Consider the following 24,894-nt stretch of genomic DNA (forward strand, 5'->3'; position numbering starts at 1 on the left):
GGCTTTTGCAAGAGTAGTCTCTAAAGTTGTCATTCCCGCTGAGCTTTCTGTATGACAGAGCGGAAACCACAACCAATGGGCATCATTGCACTGTATTTACACCCGTTGTGGTCTGACTAGAACTGTGTACATTGCTACAGGACATGTTGGTGCTATAAATATATGTATTTCTCATTCATCCAGTAAGTGACACTGGAGTAAATACACTGGGGTATAGACAGTAATGAGTGGTGCCTGGGCACTTTTAAATTTATTTAGCAGTGCAGTTCGCGCCTCACCCTCTATACCTCGCCTGACCTCAGTTTTAGAAATGTGACCAGGGGGAGCTAGAGGCACATTGGGCTGTGTCTACAGCCTTTGTAAAGTTATTTTATTTTACTTTATTATGATATATGAACCTTGAGGCCAGGCAAGTTGCGGTAGTCTACCTCCACCACGGGAGCAGCCGGGAGGTACCCGCCACGGCTTACAGCAGCCGGTGTCTGGGTCCCTGGGGCTCTATTAGAGAGTCAACAGACTGGGGAGTCCGCAGCTTACAGTCAGAGCCAGATTAAGGTCCATATGGGCCTGGAGCTGAGATTTATGAAGGGCCTGTTGTGTATTGCTGCTAATAGTGTGACCATTGCACCAATAGTGTGACTTGTGATGTGCTGTGTGTGTGTGGTCTGCATAGGGGGTGTGGCTAGTTCTACTGAGGGCATAGATATCGGCGCCTACCATCAACCACATAACTTTTTTTTTTTGTGAAAGGGTGTGAACTGTATTATCTGCCTTTCCTTTTCAGATATCTGCAATTGTTCCCCATAAGTTTGAATGAGTTTGGAAAAGGATCCTCTGGATCCCTCACCATCTGCTCCTGATGATGCAGGCTCAGGCTGATGGCCGCATATGTGAAGTAATCGCACAGATAGAGCCCATGTCCCGGAAAGAGATTCTTCCTAAATCTGCATGAACATTTTCATTGTCACGTTGCTAATTTAAGCAATAATATATCCCAAATGCACAGGGGCGTTGGAACAATTTTATTTTGGGTAGGGGCAATATAAAATAGTACTGCCACCTGCACCCTTCCCCTCCTTCTCTAACTCTTACCTGTGCGCACAACGCCCAAGGACTCACCACTGACTGTAGCGATGGCCGCGGACTGTCAGAGTCTGTGCTTTACAGGCTACACAGCCCTTGCACCGCACAGAGGAGGAGTAGGTGTAATGTGCGGTGCTGTAACTTACAAAGACCACACATTACACTTCCTTCTACAGGCGGTGCAGGGGCCGTGCAGCCTATTACACAGCCCCTGACCGACCTCAGCCGCCGTGCCTTTTAAATCTTTACGGGGAGGGAGAACCGCCCCCTTGCCCCCTCCTTCCCCGTTCAGACGCCTGTGCATCTGCACTTAAAATGCTGGTATGAAAATCAGCCCCTTTGCTCCTAGTATGTTACTGCCAATTACAGATATTACGCCTTCACGGAGCTGCTCTGCCTCTGCGTGCTGTTTGGTAGGGTGCGGTGGGGCAGGACATCACACAGTTCAGAAGAGGTGCTCTATACAGCACAGGGAGGGCTTGTGAAGCCTTCCATATTGCCCACCGAGATTCCCCTCTGTGACAAGCTTTGGTCCCCTTACGTGCGGCTCAAGTTCCTGTACCCTCCCAAGTTAGCACTGTACCCTTGGGAAACCATTATTATATTAAATAGCCCACCATCAGAAAAATATAAATATGTTATTAAATAAGGTGAGTCGCAAGCTGATGTTCTTGTAATAAGGACGGAACCTGAAACCAGTTCTGTCTCTGCTTCTGTCCCTAACCTTATCGGCAGCCCTAACCCTAACTGAGAACCTAACACCCTAATGCCGAGTACACACTAAACGATGTGTACCCGGTGCGATGTAGTTAGCGGCGGGACCAGGCGGGGGTGCCGGCATAGGCAAGTACATACACACTTGCTAATGCCAGCAACGACGGGGGCCATGCTGCATTCGGCAGCTTGGCCCTTGCTGCTGATATCACCCGTCAGGCCTGCATTCAGGTCAGACAGGCGATGTCGCTGACGACGCACTCATCAACCGCATATCGGGTACACACTGGCCAATGTCCGGATCAGACGACCTATCGTCTAGTGTGTGTACCCGGCATAAGCCTCCTGGATATGTTAACAACGTTGAAATTTTAACCACCAATGTTGACCTGTGAAAGTTGACATGTTAACCACAGACGTAGTGACTATGTGACCGCCAAAAGTACATCTAAAGGTACGTACACACGTAACGATTTTTTGAACGATTTAACTATAACGATGTCATTATCGTTCAAAAAATTGTTCAGTTTCTCAGTTATAACAATGAACGAAAATCGTTCAAGCGCGCTCCCGTTTGTAGTTCATTTCAGACTGTCCAACATAACCATTTTCATTAAGGGAAGGAACATTTTTTCGTTCATCGTTGTAAAAATCGTTCATTTAGGTGCATACACAATGATTTTTTTGAACGATTTAACTATAACGACATCGTTATCGTTCAATCGTTGAAAAAAACGTTCAGTTTCTTAATTATAACGATGAACGATTTTTGTTCATGCGCGTTCACATTTGTAGTTCATTTCTGACTGACCAACTGAACGATTTTGATTAAGGGAAGGAACATTTTTCGTTCATCATTGAAAATATCGTTCAAAAAAGCGTTCATTACACTTCAAAAAATCGTTCACTTTTCAAAGGAAAATCAGACAGAAAATCGTTGGTAACAAAATCATTACGTGTGTTTGCAGCATTGAGCCTGAGTCTTCCATTTCTGGCACCCTCTTTATTTATTTTTTTTAAATATAGATGTAAATTGCTGCCGGACACAGCATCAGATAAAGAGAGGGATAGGTGTGTATACATGTCACTTTGAAAAAGAATGCATGTGGATTCTGAAACATTGGTGTGTACTGACATGAAATAAATATATTTCTCTATAATACCTGGAGTGCCATCTATCATTTCAACTCTGTATCTATTATCTACAACAGATAAAGGCACCTGTTCACTATCACAATGGATATAATCTGAGTGCCAGTCCTACTACCATTTCTTATTTCAATATATATATATATATATATATATATATATATATATATATAATATATATTATAGCGCCAAGGGTAAGATCACAACACATTACATACATAACACACACATTTACTCACACAAACATAACACACATATAACACATTACACCAACATGCATGTGATGGCAGCCCTGCGTCCATGTATTTCCACCAGCAGCTCAGCCTCTGTAGCTCCACTTTCATCAAAATGTAAGTGCCTAGCTGCCAAATTCCCTCTCCGGGAAGAGGTGGACGGTGGCTAGTAGATCCTCAGATAAGGATAGGAATCATTTGATGTTTCATCTGAAACATTGGTTAATGGTTTCGATGTTCAATGTTTCATTATCATCGCAAGATTTCTCCCCCGATGTTTTTCCCCGCTTTTCCAATGTTTTTTTTTTTTTTGTAACACTGTGGTGCTGTCACTGCTTTGGGCTGCCAGCTGGCTCTCTCCTTGTTTTATATAGTCAGTTACAACTTAAGAGAGTACAAAACACTTACTGGGGTAATGCTGCTGTGTGCATGTTGCTGCTCGGGGAGGTGGCTGGCAGTGGCAAAGTGAAGACACTCTGGTCAGCCAATTAGCAACAGCACTTAGGACAGCCCCACCCCTGGCTCACTGTCACTGGTGCTGCTCTCAGTGAACACTGGTTGGCTGCTTGGAGTGTCTGGCTTCTGCAGCTATTGGTAACTGAGCTGTCAGTCTCACAGTGTCACTGTCTGGCACTCACTGCATGTGCAGGACAGACCCAGCAGTGCCTCAGTGTCTGGAGTGACATTATTGGTGAGGAGCTGAGAGAGAGGGAGTACTTGAGGAGACAGAGGGCCTTATTCAGACCCAGTCGCAAGCGCTGAGCGCTTGCAACCGGGTCAATGTTTTCCCACTGGGCATGCGCACGTCGGAGCCGGCTCCGACGCGCGCATGCGCTAGACCCGGCTAGCAACGGGCGCTCTGTCACTACGGGTCTCGCACCAAAGGGGGCGAGCTGTTGATGGTGATTGACAGCTCGCCCCGTTTGGGAGGCGGGCAGGGGGGGTGGCCGACCAAACGGAGAGGTTCCCGACAGAACGATTGCCGTTTGGGGTGGCCCCACTGACATCAGCAATGATGTCAGTGGGGAGCTTCCTGCTCGATCAGAGCAGGAAGCTTCCTGGGGCTTGCGGTTGCTGAGACCCAACCTTAGGGTCTCGTCGCAAGCCCCGATGGTTGCGATGGTCTTGACCATCGCGACCATCACCCTGGTCGGTCGCTAAGCTGTGGGTTATAACCCACAGCTTAGCTAGCGACCAGGAGGCCGCACTTAAAAAAAGAAGCGGACGCCCTCATTCAGAGAGAGTGATCGCTTCTTGCGACCGCCTCTGAATGAGAGCCAGAGTATGTTTGTCATGATATAGACTTTAGCTGAGGGTGAAGAAGAAAAAAAAATAAAAGGAGACTCTGAAAGAGTAAAGTCTAGAAATTAAATTGAAAATAGAAGAGCCTGAGAAGGAAGTCTGTCAGTGTTGTTTATGGAGGACATTAAGGTACTGTACCACTATCACCAACAGGATCTGCCAGCTACACTGCCAGTGCCCTGCCAGCAGGGCCAGATTAACAATGGTACGGGTGGAGCTGCAGCTCCAAGTCTCCAATGCAAATAAGCCCTCATGACCCAGTGTAGTCTAGGCTGTGTTGATGTTGATAGGATTATTTTTCCTGTCATCACCAACATTGCAAAGCCCAGCCCATTCACCCCAGGCCGTTCTTAGCCCTGCACATATCACCTCTGGCGACCGAAGCCTCACATATCACCCCAGCTGTCCAGAGCGGTAGAGCCCTGCTCATTTATGCATGTTTTACATAATCCCCGCCCATTTGGTGAAGCCCTACCCACCCGCAGGTGCCCGCAGCCCCGCCCCCTGCGGGCATCTGAGGTCACTACTAGTGACAGACAGTATTGCAGAAGTGTTGTTTGTTACTGCTGGCATGGCACTGGCAGTGTAGCTGGCTGATCCTGTTGTTGATAGTGGTACAGTACCTTAATGTCCTCCACCTCCACAAACGAGTAACACTGTCAGACTTCCTTCTCACTCTCTCCTCTTTCTCAATCTAATTTCTCTTGTCCATTTTTACAGATTTTACTCTTTCAGAGCCTCCTCCTTTTTTTTTCTCTCTCTTCTCCACCCTCAGCTTAAGACTCTGTCTATATCATGACAAACACACTCTGACTCCTCAAGTCCTCCCTCTCTCTCTCAGCTCCTCACCAATTAATGTCACTCCAGACACTGAGGCACTGCTGGGTCTGTCCTGCACATGCAGTGAGTGCCAGACAGTGACACTGTGAGACTGACAGCTCAGTTACCAATAGCTGCAGCAGCCAGACACCCCAAGCAGCCAACCAGTGTTCACTGAGAGCAGCACCAGTGACAGTGAGCCAGGGGTGGGGCTGTCCTATGTGCCGCTACTAATTGACTGACCAGAGTGTCTTTACTTTGCCACTGCCAGCCACCTCCCCCAGCAGCAGCATGCACACAGCAGCCATAGCCCAGTCAGTGTTTTGTACTCTCTTCTTAAGTTGTAACTGAATATATAAAACAAGGAGAGAGCCAGCAGGCAGCCCAAAGCAGTGACAGCACTACACATTGTTACAAAAAAAAAAAAAAACATTGGAAAAGCGGGGAAAAACATTGGGGGAGAAATCTTGCGATGGTAATGAAACATTGAATCAAAAACATTGCAGGGTTAAACATTGAAACCATTTAACCGATGCTTCCGATGAAACATCAAATGATTCCCATCCCTATCTGAGGATCTACTAGCCACCGTCCACCTCTTCCTTGGCAACTGCTGAGAGGGAATTTGGCAGCTAGGCACTTACATTTTGATGAAAGTGGAGCTACAGAGGCTGAGCTGCTGGTGGAAATATATGGACGCAGGGCTGCCGTCATATGCATGTTGGTGTAATGTGTGGTTGTAATGTGTTGTGATCTTACTCTTGGCTGTGTGTGTGTGTGTATATATATATATATATATATATATAAATAATCCAAAGTGTCCACACTCCAATGCATAACGGGATGAAGGCGGGGTGCTTAATTTATAGACCATAAAATGTCCACAATGCATAGAAAAAATAATCGGCACTCACCAGGTAAAGAGGCATAGAAAGTTTTTTAATTGCCATTATAACGACAAGGTGCATAAGTTCAGTTGACGTTTCACTCCCATTTAAGGATATTTATCAAGACATAGCAGCAGTTCCCAATTGCAAGACAGCCAAGGGCAAAGTGTATACCCACACTGATTGAATCGAAACTCCTCTCCTGGCTGCAAAGCCTGCTGGGACATCATGGATAGAAACTAAGCAAATTCCACCCTAATACAATAATTAAGCATCAGCTAGGACTTAAAAATATAGATCAAAGTACTCCTATCTGAGCGAATACCGTGCAATGATAATTGCGCTTATCACACAGGCACACACATCCATATAGACTGCAAAGCACGGGTGATATCAACGGGGGCCAAGCTGCCGAATGCAGCATGGTTCCCGCCGTTGCTCCGTCGTTGCTGGCATTAGCAAGTGTGTATGTACTTGCCTATGTCTGCACCCCCGCCTGGTCCCGCCGCTAATGACAACGCACTGGGTACACATCGTTTAGTGTGTACTCGGCATTAGGGTGTTAGGTTCTCAGTTAGGGTTAGGGCTGCTGATAAGGTTAGGGACAGAAGCAGAGACAGAACTGGTTTCAGGTTCCGTCCTTATTACAAGAACATCAGCTTGCGACTCACCTTATTTAATAACATATTTATATTTTTCTGATGGTGGGCTATTTAATATAATAATGGTTTCCCAAGGGTACAGTGCTAGCTTGGGAGGGTACAGGAACTTGAGCCGCACGTTAAGGGACCAAAGCTTGTCACAGAGGGGAATCTCGGCGGGCAATATGAAAGGCTTCACAAGCCCTCCCTGTGCTGTACAGAGCACCTCTTCTGAACTGTGTGATGTCCTGCCCCACTGCACCCTACCAAACAGCACGCAGAGGCAGAGCAGCTCCGTGAAGGCGTAATATCTGTAATTGGCAGTGACATACTAGGAGCAAAGGGGCCGATTTTCATATCCAGCATTTTAAATGCAGATGCACAGGCATCTGAACGGGGAAGGAGGGGGCAGGGGGGCGGTTCTCCCTCCCCGTAAAGATTTAAAAGGCACGGCGGCTGCGGTCGGTCAGGGGCTGTGTAATAGGCTGCACGGCCCCTGCACCGCCTGTAGAAGGAAGTGTAATGTGTGGTCTTTGTAAGTTACAACACCGCACATTACACCTACTCCTCCTCTGTGCGGTGCAAGGGCTGTGTAGCCTGTAAAGCACAGACTCTGACAGTCCGCGGCCATCGCTACAGTCAGTGGTGAGTCCCTGGGCGTTGTGCGCGCAGGTAAGAGTTAGAGAAGGAAGGAGGGGAAGGGTGCAGGTGGCAGTACTATTTTATATTGCCCCTACCCAAAATAAAATTGTTCCAACGCCCCTGTGCGGTTGGGATATATTATTGCTTAAATTAGCAACGTGACAATGAAAATGTTCATGCACATTTAGGAAGAATCTCTTTCCGGGACATGGGCTCTATCTGTGCGATTACTTCACATCAGGCTTGCCTACCCTCCCGATTTGGCCGAGAGCCTCCCAATTTTCGGGTGCCACTCCCGGCCCCGCGGAAAGGCAGGCAAGCCTCCCAGAAGCCTCCGACCCTCCCGTCCTCCCCCTGAAAAGATTAGAAACCCCCGCAGCGGGGGAGCCGGTGACGCAATTCGCGCTGAATCGCGTCATCGCGGCCCCGCCCCCTGCTTCACACTGCCGAAAATAACGGCATTGTGAAGAGGGGGCGGAGCCACAATGACGCGATTGTGCGGCTCCGCCCCCGGCTCCACCCCCAATGTACCACCAACTAGCTGGCCCGCCCCCGGCTCCGCCCCCAATGACCGCCCCTGCCCCCCCTCCTGCTGTTAGCCGACAATCAGCTCCCTCCTGGAAGGCTGGAGCTGATTGTCGGCAAGTATGCTTCACATATGCGGCCATCAGCCTGAGCCTGCATCATCAGGAGCAGATGGTGAGGGATCCAGAGGATCCTTTTCCAAACTCTCATTCAAACTTATGGGGGCCGTTGTCCGGTCGGAAATGGAGGAACAATTGCAGATATCTGAAAAGGAAAGGCAGATAATACAGTTAACAACCGTTCACGAAAAAAAAAAAAAGTTATGTGGTTGAAGGTAGGCGCCGATATCTATGCCCTCAGTAGAACTAGCCACACCCCCTATGCAGACCACACACACACAGCACATCACAAGTCACACTATTGGTGCAATGGTCACACTATTAGCAGCAATACACAACAGGCCCTTCATAAATCTCAGCTCCAGGCCCATATGGACCTTAATCTGGCACTGACTGCCAGCAGTAACACACAACTTCTGCAATACTGTCTCTCACTAGTAGTGACCTCAGATGCCTTCGGTGGGTGGAGCTGCGGGCACCCACGGGTGGGCGGGGCTTATCTAAAGAAATGCATAAATGAGCAGGGCTCTACTGCCCTGGACAGCTGGGGTGCTATGTGAGGCTTCGGTCGTCAGAGGTGATATGTGCAGGGCTAAAAACGGCCTGGGGTGAATGGGCTGGGCTTTGCAATGTTGGTGGTGACAGGAAAAATAATCCTATCAACATCAACACAGCCTAGACTACACTGGGTCATGAGGGCCTATTTGCATTGGAGGTCTGGAGCTGCAGCTCCACCCGCCCCATTGTTAATCCGGCCCTGCTTACAGTGAGTATATTTTACCATGCTTGACTAGCAGGGTTGGTGTGGTTGCTAGGTGCAGTGGTAGTCAGGGTCAGAAGGTGGCTGGGACCTCTCTACAGCATACCCCTCCAGTAGTCCTAACTACTAAAAATGGGTATGTCAGGCTTGAATCTTATAGCGGATTTACAGCCACCCAGTACCTCCCTGTAAGCTGCTGTGCTGAACAGACCTGCTTTTGCAGTAAATACATGTACTATGTGCCGGCTTCTCTACATTAGTGACCGGCGAGCTCACTGCCACCTGCATTGGAGATGAACTAATGGTGGGAAGCTTGGGAAACTGCCTCATATAGGGAGATGTACTAAGCTCTGGAAAGTGATAAATTAGAGAGTGATAAACTATCAGCCACTCTGCTCCTGTCATATTATAGGCTGTGTTTGCGCTGATTGGTAGTAAATCACTCTAAATTATTACTTTCCAGAGCTTAGTACATCTGCCCCAGAGTGAAGCACGGGGGATCAGTAAAGCCAGTGCTCCCCACGCGGCTTTGTGAAGGTGCAGTGCGCTGCTGGCTGGTTCCAGTTTCAGTCTAATAAAGTTGTATCCTTCCTTTCTCTGTCAAGGTTCATTCTATTATTTTAACTTCGGAAGTGTGCTAAATTTGTTCAGACTAGTACTCTCTGAGCCCGCAGTGGTGTTTGTCTTGATGCTGTTCCTTGTTTGTCTGTTAGGATGGAATAGAAGAGAGTGGTGGTATTATAAACCGATCCTGCTATGTAGGAGGAGTTGCTTAGATTTGCAGTTCTACAGCTACTCTACATGACACCCTTGGGGCTGGTCATCTTGCTGCATGACCTTGTGGTTCCTGAACCTAGTGGATTCTTAGTCCGCTTCTTGGTTCCCTCTGGGGACAGGTGCCATTAAACTTTCTCTTGGTACACAGGTGATCCTACCGGGTATATTCCAATTACTCCACACCCTCTCCTGGGTTTCTGGTGGCATGGGCTCTCACATAGTACAACTACATGACCGTCCTGGTGGCTCTGATCTGGCTTCGCCGAGTAGGGTACATGGCTCTTCAGTAGTTTCTTGCAGGTGACCCATGGCCTGGCTGGCAACTTTCAGCCTGGGGGGCAAACCAGAGCAAGTGCCCCTGCTTTTCTACCGGCGAGTGCAATTTTAAAAACGGGCTTGACAGTAATGTTGGGGGTGTGTACCACAGTAAACTACTACATGCCTGATTTTTTATCCTATATGGTACACATCATAATTACCTTTATTTACTTCAATGACATTGAATATATTACACTATAAAGTGCTTGTTTTTCACCTTCTGACAAAAAAAATAAAAATAAATATATATATACATTGCTTGAAGTGTGCGGGTATGAAATGGTATCTCATGCCGTCACTTCACTTTGGCACCCGTCCGGCACTAGAACTGTCCCAGTGCCGGTCAACAAGCGGCTGCTCTCTGCTTGTTTAAATTTATCTCCGACAACGAATCAATCATGGCTCGCGGAGCAGCAGCCAATCAGGGGAGGCCGGGGTTGGGACTATCACTGTCTCAGCGCCGGTCACCAAGCAGCTGCATGTTTAAATTTGGCTCCGGCCGCGAGTCAATCACGGTTAACGGACCAGCAGCCAATCCGGAGCAGCCACGTGTCCGCCCAATTGGCTGACAGTCCGCGAGCTGTCATTTGCTCACAGCCGGCGCCGAATTCAAAATGCCAGTACCACCAAGGAGAAAGATTGTGGAAGGGAGCGCAGCGACCACGTTCACCAGAGCAGAGCAGGGTGAGGTGGGCAGTGTGCTGTGGTGTGAAGTATGCTATGAGCTATGGTGTGTGGTGTGCTGTGCCTGTGAGGGAATGTGTGCGTTGTTTAAGAGGACGTGGGGGTATGGAAATATCAGGGGGCTCAGGATTTGGGCCTGCCTAAGTAAAGCCCCCCGATATATCCATACCCCCACTTCAAAATGTCTACTTCGACCACGCACAGATTATATATATATATATATATATATATATATACATATACGCACACACTCACTCAACACACACAGTCACTCTTAGGGCCTGATTCAGAGCCGGACGCAATTAGCGCTTGCTCGTCCAGAAAATAGGGGTGCTATTCAAATCAACCGTTCGCTCTTTGCGGTCTGTTCACGCCTCTAGGTCTGAACGAGCAAACAAAACTTGCGGTCGTTTTTTTAAAAATTACGCCCCCTGGCCACTCGCATCCTACGTCATGTCTGCTATTTATTAGATTAATCGAGTACATCGACCAGCGTATGAACTGCTCGCTATTCTTGGGGTTGGATTTTGCTACCACAATTTTGCGAGCAGTTCTGGCTATAAAATAACCCAGTGACGTGGTCAATGACGCTGCTGTTTTAATTATGCACACCCATAAAACGCCCGTTTTGACCTTTAAGCACGCCTGCGTTCGGATCTCCACTCCCCGTTTTCAAGCACCTTCCACCGTTACCACCCACATACGCCTACTCCTGTCACTCAAATTATCAGGCATTCGCTATTTTGCGAGCACATGAATTTCGACCGCACTGACTGGTTCGCGCATGCGTATAACGATCCGTACGCATGCGCAGTTGGACAAGCATCGCTCGGAGCGGCCGCTTACGAGCGGCTCTGAATCAGGCCCTTAGTCAGCACACAGTCACACATACAGTCACACTTAGGACCTCATTCAGAGCCGTCTGCAAAATGCGAGCGCTCGCTCTGAATGAGGGCGGTCGCATTTTTTTTTTCAATGGCCTCCTGGCCGCTCGCTAAACTGTGGGTTACCACCCACAGCTTTAGTGAGTGACCAGGAGATGGTCACGATGGGCGAGACCGTCGCGATCATCGGGGCTTGCGACGAGACCCTTGAGGTAGGGTCTCGTCTGCCGCAAGCCCCAGAGAGCTTTCGGCTCTAACAGAGTCGGAAGCTCTCCACTTCCGGCTCTGAGGGCGGCCATTTGGGGCCGCCCCCAAACGGCAGGCGTTCGCATGGGAATGCCTCCGTTTGGCCAGCCACCCCCCCCGGCCCGCCTACCAAACGGGCCGAGCTGTCGATCACCATCGACAGCTGCCCCGTTTGTAGTGAGCCCCACGGAGCGAGAGAATTTCTCTCTCGCTCCGGGGCTTGCGCACGTGCACAACATCGACCCGCTTGCGAGCGCTCAAGAGCTCGCAAGCAGGTCTGAATGAGACCCTTAGTCAGCAAGCATACAGTCACACTTAGTCAACACACACATACACACACAGTCACACTTTGTCAGCACACAGTCACACTTAGTCACACACACACATACAGTCACACTTAGTCAACACACACATACACACACAGTCACACTTCATTCAGAGCCGCTCACAAAATGCGAGCGCTCGCTCTGAATGAGGGCAGCCGCATTTTTTTTTTTCAACGGCCTCCTGGCCGCTCGCTAAGCTGTGGGTTGCCACCCACAGCTTTAGCAAGTGGCCAGGAGATGGTCGCGATGCTCGAGACCATCGTGACCATTGGGGTTTGCGACAAGACCCTTGAGGTAGGGTCTCGTCTGCCGCAAGCCCCAGAGAGCTTTCGGCGCTAACAGAGCCGGAAGCTCTCCACTGACATCAATGGTGATGTCAGTGGGGCCGCCCCAAACGGCAGGCATTCACATGGCCAGCCACCCCCCCGGCCCGCCTGCCAAACGGGGCAAGCTGTCGATCACCATCGACAGCCACCCCGTTTGTAGTGAGCCCCGGAGCGAGAGAATCTCTCTCTCGCTTCGGGGCTTGCGCACGCACAGTGCGGCCGCTGCACATGCACAGGGCACAACATTGACCCGCTTGCGAGCGCTCAAGCGCTTGCGAGCCGGTCTGAATGAGACCCTTAGTCAGCACACGCACACACAGTCACACTTAGTCAGCACACATACAGTCACACTTAGCAGGCACACAGTCACACTTACTGCAAAAAAATTAGGTGGTAGAGATGGCGCTGCACACTGACCTCTGCCTACTCTTTCCAGCAGACCTATCCCAATAGGTCCAATATGAATATAAAAAGTTAATGTAGGATAGAGTGGGTCCGCTGTCTGTGTGTAAAGTCAAAGGATAACAAAAACAAAGAATACTTATCCTAAATAATGTAAGATAATCTTCCTTTTTGCCACAAACGTTGTTGTAGGTAATTTTTCCTTACAAGTCATCCATCAGGATAATTCCGTATATATGCAAAAATATAAAATATAAAAAACGGAATGTGTAGATCCTTCTAATCAATAGTATGATAATTCATAGGTATGTTACAAAGAAGTGTACAGTTTTTTATTTCAACTTTGATTCTGGATGCAGAATGCTTATATATTGGTTGAACAGCCCAGATTACACACCTAACTTACGTTAGCAAGGGGTGTTACCAGACGCATAAAGATTTCTTTCAAACAAAAGTTTAACGATACTTTTCTATATATAACGGTTCACACACCTGACTTACACATGCAAGGTATGCTGGGAAGCTCATAAAGGTTTCTTTCAAACATACGTTAATTAGTCTGATTAGTAGAGCTTCAATAAAGTGGATGCGTACCCATACTCACACTTTCTGGTGCATATTAAGACTCATCAAGGTATCTTTTCAAGAAAAAACTTCCCAAAGTGTCTCAGATAAAATAGGTAGGTATTTAATTCATAGTTGACGTAACACAATATAAATATTATAAAATCATAATAAATCCATAATCATACCTTGAAAAAGGGAGCTTTAATCCCGAAACGCGTTGGTCCTGGAGGCTGTCCAGATAGGTGTTTTTGGTACTGGAATAGAGGTGAAGTATGTGTTCTTTTATTTTTGCTATTTTCATCAATATGACTGTGCTGGCGCCTGCACAAAGTCGCGTTTTTTGAACACATGGTTTATTTGCCTATGGTTCCTATAGTACCTACCCTATCCCACTTTATTTACTACTTTTGGGGAATATTGACCCTATATCTTGTTTTGACCTTTATTGGTTTTACTTTTGGATATATGGATTTATTATGATTTTATAATATTTATATTGTTTTTTTAATTGTGACCGGGAATTTTGCAAAAGCTGGTCTGGGCCTCCCAGGTTAATGAATCTTCGCGTCTGGATGTGGTTCCATTGTCTCGAGCTTTGTTCTCGTATTGCTTCCATGCTACCACGGATTCCTTGTTGGTGCTTTCTGATACCTCACGTCAGGGCTGGCCAGCTTCTAAACAAAATTTTTCAGGTGGATCCGTCAAGCCGTTAGCACCTAGCTCCATATCTGCTCACGCTATGTTTTCAGTGGGATCCTCAGGGGCTGTCAAATGGGGAGGATTTGCTTCTTCACTTTGCCATGTGGCTGTGTGGTTCACAGTTCATACCTTTTTGTTATGTTTTACCAGTTGTTCTCTGGTGACCCCTATTTACTGTTGGTCGCAGGGTTTTGAAAGTTTCTCTGCGCTTTTTTACCTGGGTGGACAGCTTTGGGACGTCCCCGGTGTATTCACTTCAGTGTCCCTTAGTGGATGAAGTAGAAAATAGGATTTTGGTACTTACCGATAAATCCCTTTCTCTGATTCCATAGGGGACACTAGACACCCTCCCAGCGCTGTTCCTTGCTGCAATGGTCTTTGGAGAGTTTTCAGCTGCATCTTGCTTGTCTGCAGCGTATCAGTTTGTGGAAGCTTTTGATAGCTGTTCTCGGTAATGGACATTCTTAGTTGGTACCTCCTTATCCTTATCCTCCATATTCTCTCAGTCTTTGTTCGGGCTTGGTTAATCTTAAGTAAGGTTGGGTGGGGTATAGAGGGGGAAGAGCCAACTACACATCTAAAGAAATTTAAAGTGCCAGGATCCACTCATTACCTGTCTATACCCCAGTGTACAGCCATGGCCAAAAGTTTTGAGAATGACACAAGTATTGGTTTTCGTAAAGTTTGCTGCTTAAGTGTGTTTAGACCTTTTGTCAGATGTTATTATGGTATACTGAAGTAAAATTACAAGCATTTCATAAGGGTCAAAGACTTTTATTGACAATTACATTAAGTTTATGCAAAGAGACTATATTTGCAGTGTTAACCCTTCTTTTTCAAGAACTCTGCAATTCGCCCTGGCATGCTGTCACTCAACTTCTGGGTCATATACTGACTGATGGCTGCCCATTCTTGCCTAATCAATGCTTGGAGTTTGTCAGAACTTGTGGGATTTTGTTTGTCCACCCACCTCTTGAGGATTGACCACATGTTCCCAATGGGATTAAGGTCCGGGCAGTTTCCTGGCCATGGGCCCAAAATGTTGATGTTTTGTTCCTTAGTCATCACTTTGCCTTATGGAAAGGTGCTCCATAATGCTGGAAAAGGCATTGTTCATCACCAAACTGTTCTTGGATGGTTGGGAGAAGTTGCTCTTGGAGGATGTTTTGGTACCATTCTTTATTCATGGCTGTGTTCTTAGGCAAAATTGTGAGTGTTCCCACTCCCTTGGCTGAGAAGCAACCCCACACAAGAATGGTCTCAGGATGCTTTACTGTTGGCATAACAAAGGACTGATGGTAGCGCTCACCTTTCCTTCTCCGGACAAGCGTTTTTCCAGATGCCCCAAACAATCTGAAAGGTGATTCATCAGAGAAAATAACTATTATTACCTCAGCCCTCAGCAGTCCAATCCCTGTATCTTTTGCAGAATATCAGTCTTTCCCTGATGTTTTTCCTGGAGAAGTGGCTACTTTGCTGCCCTTCTTGACATCAGGCCATCCTCCAAAAGTCTTCGCCTCACTGTGTACTCACACCTGCCTGCTGCCATTCCTGGGCAAGCTCTGCACTGTGGTGGTGCCCCGATCCCGCAGCTGAAACAACTTTAGGAGACGGTCCTGGCGCTTGCTGGACATTCTTGGGCGCCCTGAAGCCTTCGTCACAACTATTGAACCTCTCTCCTTGAAGTTCTTGATGATCCATAAATGGTTGAGTTAGGTGCAATTTTACTAGCAGCAATATCCTTTTGTGCAAAGCAATGATGACTGCTCGCGTTTCCTTGCAGGTAACCATGGTTAACAGAGGAGGAACAATTATTTCAAGCTCCACCTTCCTTTTAAAGCTTCCAGTCTGTTATTCTAAATCAATTAGCATGACAGAGTGATCTCCAGTCTTGTCCTCGTCAACACTCTCACCTGTTAACGAGAGAATCCCTGACATGTCAGCTGGTCCTTCTGTGGCAGGGTTGAAATGGAGTGGAAATGTTATCTTTGGGATTAAGTTAATTGTCATGGCAAAGAGGGACTTTGCAATTAATTGCAATTCATCTGATCACTCTTCATAACATTCTGGAGTATATGCAAATTGCCATCATAAAAACTGAAGCAGCAGACTTTGTGAAAACCAATACTTGTGTCATTCTCAAAACTTTTGGCCATGGCTGTATTCACTGTCCCCTATTGAATCGGAGAAAGGGATTTATCAGTAAGTACCAAAATTCTATTTTTTTTACACTGTTTCATTGCACGTACTTCAGTATGTATTTGATTTTTATTTTTCAGAAAAAGTAAAGGCGCTGAAATCTTCTAATTATTTACCCTGTTAATCTTCAGAGAACCTTGTGCAGTTCCATTGTCCTTGACAAATGTAATTTTACAGTTTTAAGGTAAATTTTTAAACAGATCAATCTCAGTGGTGCCAGATATAACAGATATATAACTATATTTAACTGCAACATTAAACAGAGACAGTAACTGTACATTGGATAGGTACAAACTTTTTTTTTCCTTTGTCTATTACTAAATTTAGAGGTAACAGGATTGTAATCAAACACACAACCACAATACAAATGACAATGACTCTAAGAGAAATTTAAGGCGTTCTGTGAGCCAGTCATATGTGGGTAGAACGCGTTGCTGTTTCTGTACGACTGGTCCATGATGTTCCGGGGTTTATAATCGGAGTCCCAGTTCTCCTTCTCCTCTTTCACCAGCTGGCCTAAATTGCGTTGACGAATTTCTTCCTGGCTAAATTGTTTCTCCTTTAGATATGAAAAACAAAAACATTTTAACTGAAAAGTGCTTATTTATGCACAAACACACTAAAACGACCAATCTGCTGGTTTATTGATCGTGCTAGTTCCAGTTCACCTGCTTCAGTATTTAGGATCGCAACATAGTAACCTTAAATAATTTATACAATTTATAAAGTGTGATGTTTGTGTAAAATTGATATTTAAATTAACTTTGCCAATCTTTTCATTTATCTGCAAAAACATATTGTATGTTGCCTAGACTCCGCATGACTAATTTGTTTTAGCTTGGCGGTATTGCAAGAGAGTCTTATAGAGGGCGATTGAATGAAGTGGCTTGCCCATGATGCGTTGCTCCCTCGCTCCCCATACAGGGGCACAGAAAAACTAGCGATGTCCAGATATGCGTGGGATGCATTTTGCCTCTAAATGAATCTGTTCCATATTGTGAAAGAATATAGCAGCTGTAGGGCAAAGCCTCTTGCATCAATCAGTATTCACCCTTTTTTTATTTATTTTTTTACATCTCATTTTCTTATATCATGTAGTTAGATTGGATTTATCCAGGAATTCGAATCGCTAATAATCATATGATACACAGTTAGTTAAAAGCTAAGCATTTTGCTAACTAATTATGATTAAACCCCAGACAAGTTTCCGTCTTGCACCATATTATAGAAGCACCTTGAGCTGCAATTACTGGTAAGTCTGGCAGCAACTGGACACTGCGGCTATCACCCATTCTAGTCGCAGTATTACAGTTTGTTACCCTGCGCTGCACTCACTGGCAGCAGAAAGTAGTGTGGCACCTGTCAATCATTATCTGTTGATCACTATAATGAAATGCTTTTTCATACTTGCTGCAGATTTTATAGATCCATGATCCATCCAGAGTTTGAGAGAGAAAAAAAAACACCCTATTGTCACGGTAGTATTGTGAGACTAGGGTGTATATTTACTAAAGTGAGAGTTTTTAGAATTGGAGATGTTGCCCATAGCAACCAATCAGATTCAAGCTATTCTAGAAGGTGAAGTTAAATGTTAAGTAGAATCTTGTTGCTATGGGCAACATCTCCACTTCTAAAAACCTGCACTTTAGTAAATATACCCCTAGGTCAGTGCTTGTGCCACAGCACAACAGAGAACTATATTCTTAGTCACTTCCTTGTGTGTGCAGTGCAGGATAAAGCACCATGGGCAAAAACACCAGCGCCTGTGAATAAGTATCCCAAGTAGAATGATATCTGCTGCCGTCATTCAGTTTTTAATTGTATTCTTTTAGACCAAGCTATCACTAAACACATTTCCTCCATCTAGGTCACAGTCTTACCCAGCATGAGGGAGCTTTGGGACGCTCCATGATGTGCACATGAACACAATGACCAGAAGAGGTCTGTGCTTGCTGTTTAAATCTCTTTTTTTTTTTTTTTTCTCCTTGGGCTACAAATATTCATAGTCAGTTTATCCATCTAGGTTTAGTCTACACTTTATCTTTGAAATTCTCTGTTCATCATTTATGATATCCTCTGTGTCTGTAGGGAGCCTGGTATGTGGAAATGCCTCTTAAATGTACACGTAAAACACTAATCTGTCACTTTTGGTAATGTGTAAGACTAAACGTGTGTAATCCCAAAACACCTTTCTTAGTAAAGTACTATGAAAAATAAAAGTATGATGCAAGCCTAATGTAATAGAACTACCATTATTTAACAAATAAATAAAAACAAGCACACCTCACTACCCCCACACAGAGGTCCTCGCTTTTTAGTGCAGACTTGTACTCTCTGAATTCTCTAGGCCTCAGTGCTTTCACTTCCTATTATGCTGAGGACACCTACAACTCTTGGGTTTTCTTTTTTCCTTCAGAGCTTAAACACGCGTGCTGTAGATGTGTAACCCTCATTTCAGAGAACACCTACCCCGCCTATTGGTAGAAGTGGTTTTTCCCTCTAAATTTAGAGCTCATGTTTGAAGGGACTTAGGGGCCTATTCATCATTAGGGATGATCACTAGTGATAAATATGTTTTAAATTCGCTGCGAGCTTAAAAGATGTTTTGGAGGCATTCATCGTGCCTCCCTAATAAAAGTATCACTTCCGAAAAGCTGCTGTTTTTGTGGAGTCAGCTCTCGGAAAGTGATACTTTTTCCCTGCAGCTGAGGTATCCACAAGGATTTCCTCACTGCTGCAGTCTCCCCTTCAACTCGCCAGCTGCCAGTGTTCGTCCTGGCCCCCCCTTTCCCCCCACTGGCACTAGTGTCTGTCCCGGCCCCCCTTCACTCCCGCAGCCACTGGTGTCTTTCCCCCCCCCCTGCAGTGTGTCCTGGCCCCCCACCGCTGCTGGTGTCTGCTGCTCCCTCCATTTCCTCACAGGTTACCGTGTAAACAGCAGTCTGTGAAGATTATCAGGGGCTGAACGCCATCTCAGGATAGCATTCAGTAACGCCATCAATTTCCGAAAAAATGCTTTTTCGAACCTTGATGAATGGCCCTGACACTTATTTTGTACAAAAGTAGGTGAAAATGTTAATTTTTCACCTGTTTTTGTGAAAAATAAGTGATGATGAATAGGCCCCTAAAGCTCTGACACCTTTCCTACTCTGATGTGATTGGCTGTGTCTGTTCACCTTTAGCAGCAGCCGGTCTAAGAGTGCCACACTGTTGTTGTAATGTTACACTGCGCAGGGCCTGGTCATCACCAGTGAACATAACACGGCTTACCTTTGCAATATTGTTTGGCAGATTGTCCACAAGGTTCGTCTGCTTCGTCTTGTTTGTTTCCAGCGTTTCCAATTTTGTCTCCACGGTTTCTAGTTTTACCATTATTCCACTAACGGACATTTCAAGTTGCTGAAGTCTTCTCAAAAATCTGCAAGACAAGCAGTGGTCAGACTGGTGCTGCTCATAGCTCATGTTGTGGATTCACTATTGGCAGTGTTACTAATTCATAAGTCTGTCTTGTGTCTGTTCTTTTATGATAGCTTGCAAAAAATGATTCTAATTGTTTTATACTGTACTCATAACAAGTAATACACTAACAGGTGTGTTCTATTGCTTAGTGTGACAGACAGAAAGGATTACACTCCAGGGTTCTCATGGGAGGCAGTTACTCGTAGCTCCTGTGTGTCTGTGGTTTTCATCCACTGTCACACGAGTCCAGCCAAATTGCCAGCAGCAAAATGCTCATGTGGAAAATCTTAAAGCAGAGGTAATATTGTTTTTGTTTTGCAGTGCATAATAAAATTATTTCATATAATGATTATTAATTGTGTTGGTGAGTATTACACCCAGTCTTGTCATTATAACTCAGCGCCTTGGATCCTTCCTCTCCTTACATCATTGCAAGACAGAGGTTCCCAAACGCGGTCCTCAAGGCACCCCAAAAACATGTTTTAGAGGTATCCATGACTGAGCACAGGTGGTTAAATCAAATTGACTGCGTACTAATTAAGTCACCTGTGGTCAAACATGGATATACTTAAAACCTGGACTGTTAGGGCGCTTTGAGGACCGAGTTTGGGAACCTCTGCTCTAAGGGGTAAATTTACTAAGAATCATGTCTGGCCAAGAATGAACATGCTGAGACACGTGGTTTTTCCTTAAACACACAGATTTACGAAGAATCGTACTTCACTGAAACGTGTATAATATATTGGGCTGAAATGAGTAGACCTGCCTGTGAGCAGCGTGTTCTGCAGAAGCACTGCACAGATCAGTGTGATCTGTGCAGGCTTCTGTGTGTTGTAGGTGAAAGGTGCTAAAAATTAAGAAATAACGGTCTGGTACTTGAAATTTACCCCGAAGGGTCCCATTTATGGTTAGAAGTCTACAAATATAACTTTGCACCTGTTGAAAACCATGTTATGCTGCAGGTGTAAATTTGTGTAGGGGCAAATTTCGATTTAGGAGGTGGTGTGTCCCAGCTCAACTCTAAATCACACATAAAAATGAAGCTGACCAGTATTATCCCTGCATTGCATCATGGTTTGCCTAGGTACAGAAGGAGGTGGGCTGTAAGACATATTTCTTCTTAGATGATAGAAGCTGCAATAACATCTGCACATCAGAATTAGTCATTACCCAACATATTAACATAGAAACCGATAAACAAAATGTGTACAATACAACACTTTACACAGGTGCTCTAATCTCATTCGGGGTAGATTTACTAAGCCTAGAGGGTTTATATACAAAGTATTGCATAATAAAACCCGAAATTTCTGTACATGTTTATGTTTGATAAATAAAAGTGCAATGCTTTTACTAGCAAGAGACTGCTAGTAAAAGCATTGCCCTTTTAATTATCGGGCATAAACACGAACAGAAGTGTTGTGTTTTACAACCTGACACTTCGTAAATAAACCCAGTGGGGAGAGAGAAAGTACCAACCAAACAGCTCATAACTCATCTATTGGCATATGCATACTTCAATCAAAGACCATTTTGATTAATAAAATCACTTACACTGTGAATTCTTCTTGTGAAACCCAGTTGGACTTAGCAGAAAGGTTGTTCTTCATATCTGATAAGTTCACCACTTCGTCCAAATCCTTGCTCCCATATGATCTTCCCAAATTCTCAATCTCTGCATTCAGAGCCAGCTGTAACGAGCATTGTTATATTCAGGGGTGTAACTAGAACTTTGTGGACCCCATAGCAAAATTTTTAAGGGGCCCCCCAACTCAGGTCTCATCCAGAGTGTGTATGTATATGTGTGTATATGTATGTGTATATATAAAATGTATACAGTCAGGTCCATAAATATTGGGACATTGACAGAATTTTCATATTTTGGCCTCTATTCACCACCACAATGGCTTTGAAATGAAACAAACAAGATGTGCTTTAACTGCAGACTTTCAGATTTAATTTGAGGGTAATTACATACAAATCAGGTGAATGGTGTAGGAATTACAACGGTTTCTATACGTGCCTCCCACTTTTTAAGGGGCCAAAAGTAATGGGACTATCAACTCAAGAGCTATTTCATGGACAGGTGTGGGCTATTCCCTCGTTATTTCATTATCAATTAAGCAGGTAAAAGGTCTGAAGTTGATTCTAGGTGTGATATTTGCATTTGGAATCAGTTGCTGTCGACTCTCAATATGAGATCCAAAGAGCTGTCACTATCAGTGAAGCAAGCCACCATTAGGCTGAAAAATCAAAACAAACCCATCAGAGAGATAGCAAAAACATTAGGTGTGGCCAAATCAACTGGTTGGAACATTCTTAAAAAGAAAGAACGCATCGGAGAGCTCAGCAACACCAAAAGACCTGGAAGACTACGGAAAACAACTGTGGTGGATGACAGAAGAATAATTTCCTGGTGAAGAAAAACCCCTTCACAACAGTTGGCCAAATCAAGAACACTCTCCAGGAGGTAGGTGTATATGTGTCAAAGTCAACAATCAAGAGAAGACTTCTCAAGAGTGAATATAGAGGGTTCATCACAAGATGTAAACCATTGGTGAGCCACAAAAAAGGAAGACCAGATTAGAGTTTGCCATTACAGTTCTGGAACAACATCCTATGGACAGATGAGACAAAGATCAACTTGTTCCAGAGTGATGGGAAGAGAAGAGTATGGAAAAGGAAAGGAACTGCTCATGATCCAAAACATACCACCTCATCAGTGAAGCATGGTGGTGGTAGTGTCATGGCGTGGGCATGTATGGCTGCCAATGGAACTGGTTCCCTTGTATTTATTGATAATGTGACTTCTGACAAAAGCAGCAGAATGAATTCTGAAGTGTTTTGGGCAATATTATATGTTCATATTCAGTCAAATGCTTCAGAACTCATTGGACGGCGCTTCACAGTGCAGATGGACAATGACCCGAAGCATACTGCAAAAGCAACCAAAGAGTTTTTTAAGGTTAAAAAGTGGAATGTTATGCAATCGCCAAGCCAATCCCCTGACCTGAATCCAATTGAGCATGCATTTCACTTTATGAAGACAAAACTGAAGGGAAAATGCCCCCAAAACAAGCAGGAGCTGAAGACATTTGCAGGCCTGGCAGAGCATCACCAGGGATGAAACCCAGCGTCTGGTGATGTCTATGCGTTCCAGACTTCAGGCTGTAATTGCCTGCAAAGGATTTGCAACAAAGTATTAAAAAGTGAAAGTTAGATTTAGGATTGTTTAGTTTGTCCTATTACTTTTGGCCCCTTAAAAAGTGGGAGGCACATATAGAAGCCGTTGTAATTCCTACACCGTTCACCTGATTTGGATGTAATTACCCTCATATTAAATCTGAAAGTCTGCAGTTAAAGCACATCTTGTTTGTTACATTTCAAAGCCATTGTGGTGGTGAATAGAGGCCAAAATATGAAAATTCTGTCAATGTCCCAATATTTATGCACCTGACTGTGTGTATATATGTATATATATATATATATACATATATATATATATATACAATTTTTTTTTTTAATATGAACTGGGCGGGACCTGCACCGCACTGTAGGTCAGCGCACAATATAGGCAGTGTGTGTGTTTGAGAGCTGCAGGGACCTTCCCTGTCGCGCTCTCAGTATACAGTGCATCCGGAAAGTATTCACAGCGCTTTACTTTTTCCACATTTTGTTACAGCCTTATTCCAAAATGGAATAAATACATTTTTTTCCTCAAAATTCTACACACAATACCCCATAATGACAACGTGTAAAAAGTTTGTTTGCAATTTTTGCAATTTGAATTAAAAAAAAAACAAAACTAAGTAATCACACGTACATAAGTATTCAAAACCTTTGCTCAATACTTTGTTAATGCACCTTTGGCAGCAATTACAGCCTCAAGTCTTTTTGAATATGATGCCACAAGCTTGGCACACCCATCTTTGGGCAGTTTTGTTCATTCCTCTTTGCAGCACCTCTCAAGCTCCATCAGGTTGGATGGGAAGCGTGGGTGCACAGCCATTTTCAGATCTCTCCAGAGATGTTCAATTGGATTCAAGTCTGGGCTCTGGCTGGGCCATTCAAGGACATTCACAGAGTTATCCTGAAGCCACTCCTTTGATATCTTGGCTGTGTGCTTAGGGTCGTTGTCCTGCTGAAAGATGAACCGTCACCCCAGTCTGAGGTCAAGAGCGCCCTGGAGCATGTTTTCATCCAGGATGTCTCTGTACATTGCTGCATTCATCTTTCCCTCTATCCTGACTAGTCTCCCAGTTCCTGCCCCTGAAAAACATCTCCACAGCATGATGCTGCTACCACCATGCTTCACTGTAGGGTTGGTATTGGCCTGGTGATGAGCGGTGCCTGGTTAGCTCCAAACATAACGCCTGGCATTCACGCCAAAGAGTTCAATCTTTGTCTCATCAGACCGGAGAGTCCTTCAGGTGCATTTTGGCAAACTCCAGGTGGGCTGCCATGTGCTTTTTACTGGCTTCCGTCTGGCCACTCTAATATACAAGCTTGATTGGTGGATTGCTGCAGAGATGGTTGTCCTTCTGGAAGGTTCTCTCTCCACAGAGGAATGCTGTAGCTCTGACAGAGTGACCATCAGGTTCTTCGTCACCTCCCTGACTAGGGCCCTTCTCCCCCGATCGCTCAGTTTAGATGGCCGGCCAACTCTAAGAAGAGTTCTGTTGGTACCGAACTTCTTCCTTCAAAGCAGCAGATATTTTTCTGTACCCTTCCCCAGATTTGTGCCTCGAGACAATCACGTCTCGGAGGTCTACAGGCAATTCCTTGAACTTCATGCTTAGTTTGTGCTCTGACATGCATTGTCAAGTGTGGGACCTTATATAGACAGGTGTATGCCTTTCAAAATCATGTCCAAACAACTGAATTTACCACAGGTAGACTCCAATTAAGATGAGGGAACATCTTAAGGATGATCAGTGGAAACAGGATGCCCCTGAGCTCAATTTTGAGATTCATGGCAAAGGCCGTGAATACTTATGTACATGTGATTTCTTAGTGTTTTTTTCTATTAAATTTGCAAAAATGTCAAAAAAACTTTTTACACGTTATCATTATGGGGTATTGTGTGTATAATTTTGAGGACAAAAATGAATTTATTCCATTTTGGAATAAGGC

At 45.0% G+C, this 24,894-nt stretch overlaps 1 protein-coding gene across 1 annotated transcript in view; it reads right to left on the minus strand.

Moving 5' to 3' along the window:
* Positions 1-14,808: 14,808 nt before the first annotated feature.
* Positions 14,809-24,894, minus strand: part of PKD2L1 (polycystin 2 like 1, transient receptor potential cation channel) — a 68,471-nt gene continuing 58,385 nt past the window's right edge. The window contains exons 13-15 of the mRNA XM_088473892.1: positions 21,316-21,452; positions 19,573-19,720; positions 14,809-16,861 (exon numbers count right to left, since the gene is read on the minus strand). Of these exons, the coding sequence (XP_088330018.1) occupies positions 16,682-16,861; positions 19,573-19,720; positions 21,316-21,452 (465 nt within the window). The 3' untranslated portion in view covers positions 14,809-16,681. The remainder of the gene's footprint in view (positions 16,862-19,572; positions 19,721-21,315; positions 21,453-24,894) is intronic.

Source organism: Taudactylus pleione, unplaced genomic scaffold, assembly GCF_031769625.1.
Source record: "Taudactylus pleione unplaced genomic scaffold, aTauple2 ptg000016l, whole genome shotgun sequence".
Lineage (NCBI taxonomy): Eukaryota > Metazoa > Chordata > Amphibia > Anura > Myobatrachidae > Taudactylus > Taudactylus pleione.